Raw genomic sequence first — 4,945 nt, 5'->3', positions numbered from 1 at the left:
ATTTAATACAAAACTCCCTTGAAAAACCCACAATCAGCAGCAGACAGAGGACCAAATTAGGTGTGAGGTAGTGATCACATCTCCTGATATCATTTTCTTTTCTTAAAGAAAAATAAAAGGGAGAAAAGGAGAAAGGGAAGTTTTGGTTAGGGATGCGGTGCTGAATGGATCAGGGTTTAACCCTTTCCCCGTGTGGTTTCCTCAACAGAAATTCAGGGGAAATAATAAAGGTACAATAGCTACACTATATAGCTACAATAGCTTTCCCTTCCACAGCTAATAGAAGCTCTGGGAAGGGTGTTTTCCATTGGGGAAAGAGGCTAACCTCCTTTCCCCAAGCACTATGTCCTCAATTGCCCCCAACTCCATGGCTTCCTTTTGGAAAACAAAAAATGGTCAGGAGATCTGAGCATGGATTGCCACACCATCCCCAGTTGGCCTTCAGATACAAAACATCTTTAAAGGCCTGACAAGATGCCAGCATTCTTACCTAGCTTCTCCAACAACAGTAAAGCACTCCAGCACTAAAGTATTTTGTCTCCATTGATATCACAGAGCGAACAGGAGTAGTTTACGCTTCACTGTGCAGGCTGCACAGAAGAGGCATACTTTACTGTGGAATTTACTATAAGTTGGAGAGGGTAGCTGCACATGCCCCCTCTGAAAGGATGGAGCAAAGTGGGCGCCTCCAAAGAAAGACACTCATAAGCCACAATAGAGAAGACACTGAGAAGACACTGCCCCTATGCCCTCACTGTATGAGACTCCCTAATAGGTGGAATGTGGAGCTGTGCCTCCCTAGAAGATCTCAATTGCAGAGGGGAATCACACAGGGCTTTTGACAGGTGTGGGGGAGAACAGAACCACCGTACTGGCCCGGAGGCAGCAAAGGACCAGCAAGGGAGTACCATCCCACATACCCTGCCCATGGCCACCCCACCTCTTTGCTGTCACTGCTGCAAAGAAGAGTATTGAGGCAGACTGCTTGTCTCAATACACTTCTGCTCCATTTCAAAGGCAGAATGGGAGACTGGAGCAGAGGAAGAGGATACTGGTGGAGAAGGCAAGGTAGGCAATCTTACAATCTTAAGGTGGGCTGGCAGGGGCGAAAGCAGCATCCCACAATGAAGTTCTTGCCAATAGAAATTGTTGGGGGGAGGGAGGACCCAATCCACATATAATGGAATGGGCCCAGAAAATTCTGTGGTCACTCCTGTCACACAGGTGTCCACAGCAAACATGATTTGGTTCAGTTGTGATGTGGCAGCTCCTAGTTTAACAGTGACAGGTCGCTGATGCTGGTTTGCCATCTTGATTTGCCTGGCAATGAGAGATGAAGGAACTGAAGCTGGACGTGGTGCGGGAGACCCCGGAGACCTCAGCACATCCTCGATGCCCTGGGAAGAAGATCGTGTGGAGTACATGACCGGGGCAGATGGGTGAGGACCACAGTAACTCTGCCCATCTGGCATTCTGGAAGAGAAAGCTAAGTAAGGGGAGAGGTGGAGGTGGAATGAAAGCCCCAAGGATAATAAGCACCATTAAGGTTAGTCTGTCTCATGATTGTTTCTTATTAAAAAGAGACTGCACTTTATCTGTGCAGGATATGCTGTTCGGATGAGGGAATTAGCGGAACGACTGCCTCCATATCATCTAATTAGTAAAAATGTTGATAAGCAGATACAATCACATATGATTAGGATCCTTTTTAAAAGCCACTCCATTAATTAAATAGACAGAGAGGCCGCCTCCAACCCTCGCGTGCCACTGATTAGAATACAAATATTTACACTAATCTCACCTCCATCAGTCAGGGGACACTTTTGAGTATTTTCAGTGACATCTGATTACTATTGATTTTCATCCCCAATGTCAGGCCATTTTGTTAGTATCTGAAAGTGCTGCCTTCAGTTTCGGATGCTTTAAATCATGTTAAGGGTTTATCTTAATGACGCTGCTGATAACCACTGCTCAGGTCACTCGTACTTTCTCTTCAAAGAACACAGCCTGGGCTGGTTTTTATTGTTTGTACTTGAGATTTAAGATACGAAAAACATTTCTCATTTCAAAGCCTCAGTTCCTAGGGATGGGGCTGCCTAGCTAGTTGGTGTGTCTAGTTATTTCATGTGGGCATCTCTCTTCACTCAGCTTTTGATTCTCTCTCTCTCTCTCTCTCTCTCTCTCTCTCTCTCTCTCTCTCTCTCTCTCTCTCTCTCTCTCACACACACACACACACACACACACACACACACAGAGCTGCATGAGCCCTTTTAGCTTGTAGCAGTAGCACTCAAAAGTTCCTGATAATCTCTGATCCCTGATGTAGGCCCTGGGAAATGACCAGCCCCCACAGAGATAGGAGGAGAAGCAAAAATGCACACAAAATGCTTTCTACATTTCAGAGGGGTCAGTGAACTAAACCCAAGAAAGACCATCTAGTCTTTCGCAGCCGGATGACAGGATTGAACTGGGATGGTGGGGTTTGCAGGTGGTGATATGTACCCAACCCCCAGCAACATACATGCACCACTCTCTTGCTTGTCCTCACCTGTCCACACCAAAAGACTGCAGTGAGTGTGGAGCTAGCACAGGCCATCCAGCAGAAGTCCTGAGGAGGGAAAATGTACTTTCCTATTCTTCTTTGCCAGCTTCGCACTATTGCCGTTTCCTGCACAGAGGAACCTTTTTGTTTACTTACTCTTATTTTATTTTCTCCATTTGTTTCTGTGTGGTTCCCCCACTCGAGTGCCACAGAACACAGCAGATCATGTGACTTTTTAAAAAAGTGGATGGCCGGTGCGGGGGACAAAAATGTGGCTATGCCCTGTAGTATCTAACTAGAAAAAATGTTGATAAGCAGATACAATCACATATAACTAGGATCCTTTTAAAAGCTACTCTTTTGGCTTCTTGTTCCTTCTGTGAACAAGGTTACTGCCCATCATTACATGGAGACAGGAAAGTGCTGTTTGCACCAGAATGGAGTTAGTAAGACTGCTCTTCCAAGATGTTTTAATTGCCTGGAAAAGCCTTAAAACACATATTCCTCCTCTGAAAAACTTGCAGTCTATGGCACCTGCACGTTGCATCACAGAAGTGAAATATGACCATTCAAGGCAGCTAAGTCCATAACAATTTGCACAACATTCCCACCAATAGGACAGCAGCATGTCTCAAATGAGCTAAAAAGTCAACTGTGAGTTGATTGGTTGAGTGGTTCTGACCTCACAATACTACTCAGCAGCAAGTGCCTTGAAATCAAACACTATGAGCAAGCAGTCTTTCTCTTTCCCTTTGGCATCAAAACCATTACCATTGGGCTGCGAGGAAAGAAGTGCCACAACAATAAACAACAGGATCCATTGGATCCGACCTGCATAGGACTTTGTGTCCCCAAGGAAAATCAACCAAATAATCTCCAAATTCATCAGACCTTCTTTGGGATGGTTAATTATTACGAAGTCCTAGGACTGCATCAAAATGCCTCGCAAGAAGATATCAAAAAGGCCTACCGTAAGCTGGCGCTAAAATGGCACCCTGACAAGAACCCTTGTAACAAAGAAGAAGCAGAAAAGAAATTCAAGGCGGTTGCTGAGGCCTATGAAGTATTGTCAGACCCTCAAAAACGCTGTCTCTATGACAGGCCTGTCAAAGAACCACGGTACAGGGGGAGAGGAGCATCCGGAGGCCATTCCCACAGCCCATTTGATTTTGACTTTGTGTTCCGTAGTCCTGAGGAGATCTTCAGGGAGTTCTTTGGAGGAATGGACATCTTTGCACATGATTTCTGGGACAACCAGTTTGATGATGACAATAATGTAGCGGAAAACAGAAATAGTTTGCATGGACCCCTTGGGCTCTTTTCTGGATTTGGTGCCTTTTCTGATTTTGGATTCAGTTCATTTGGACCTGGTCTGCACACTATGGTCTCCTGCAGGTCCTTTGGAGATGACAGCAGTGGAACACACAACTTCAGATCTGTCTCAACTTCCACTGAAGTGATCAATGGGCGAAGAGTCACCACGCGGAAAATTGTTGAGAATGGGCAAGAAAGAGTTGAAATTGAGGAAGATGGCCAGCTGAAGTCCATCAGAGTAAATGGCAGAGAACAGTTGAAATGCTAAAAAGTCTTCATGTCTGTTCAAACACCAATAGTCATTTGCTTGAACAATCTTAAATGGACTCTTTCTCCAGAAACTGGAATGCAACTAATAAACTTCTTCAATGAGTTCAAGACATGTTTGGTAAAGACTTCTGAATAATTTTGTGTAAATGGTACTGGTGTAGAGGCATATGGTTTATTCTGAGTAACCCCCAAATTTCAAATTGTACTGAGAAAACCAGTATGATCACATCAGTCTAAATGGTCAGTGAATGTACACTTAAGGTTGTAATCCTCAAAACATGATCTCTGAAATAATAACTGCAGTGGGATTCTGATGAGAATACTTGTGTGAAAGAGTTGAGGACTTCCACTTATAGTGTTGAGTCAGCTGTAACATAAACTAGCATATTATAACTGAAGCCAACAGAACTCATCTGCACATATTGTTACTAAGGAACCCAGAAGTATGAAAGCAGAAAGGAGTTTGCTATAGACCCAATTAATAACATGGAGCCAGTGTGGTGTAGTGGTTAGAGTGCTAGACTAGGACAGGGGAGACCTGAGTTCAAATCCCCATTCAGCCATGATACTTGCTGGGTGACTCTGGGCCAGTCACTTCTCTCTCAGCCTAGCCTACTCCACAGGCTTGTTGTGAGGAGAAACTTAAGTATGTAGTACACAGCTCTGGCCTCCTTGGAGAAAGAGCGGGATATAAAATGCAAATAAATAAATAAAAATAATTCATCTTATGTTTCAGGAGATGGATATAAAAGGAACAGATTCAGCCTAGTATTTAAGTTTCTGCAGTCTTTTTTCAGACTCAGAACCTCCTTATTACAG

General features: G+C 44.2%; 1 protein-coding gene across 1 annotated transcript; it reads left to right on the top strand.

Annotated features, from left to right (window-relative positions):
• Positions 1 to 3,242: 3,242 nt before the first annotated feature.
• Positions 3,243 to 4,234, top strand: DNAJB8 (DnaJ heat shock protein family (Hsp40) member B8). The gene has a single exon (XM_053288296.1). The coding sequence runs from the start codon at positions 3,444 to 3,446 to the stop codon at positions 4,122 to 4,124; it is 681 nt and encodes a 226-aa protein (XP_053144271.1). The 5' UTR covers positions 3,243 to 3,443; the 3' UTR covers positions 4,125 to 4,234.
• Positions 4,235 to 4,945: the final 711 nt, after the last annotated feature.

The sequence above is a fragment of the Hemicordylus capensis genome, chromosome 2 (genome assembly GCF_027244095.1).
Source record: "Hemicordylus capensis ecotype Gifberg chromosome 2, rHemCap1.1.pri, whole genome shotgun sequence".
NCBI lineage: Eukaryota > Metazoa > Chordata > Lepidosauria > Squamata > Cordylidae > Hemicordylus > Hemicordylus capensis.
This window is presented reverse-complemented; position numbering and strand designations above follow the sequence as displayed.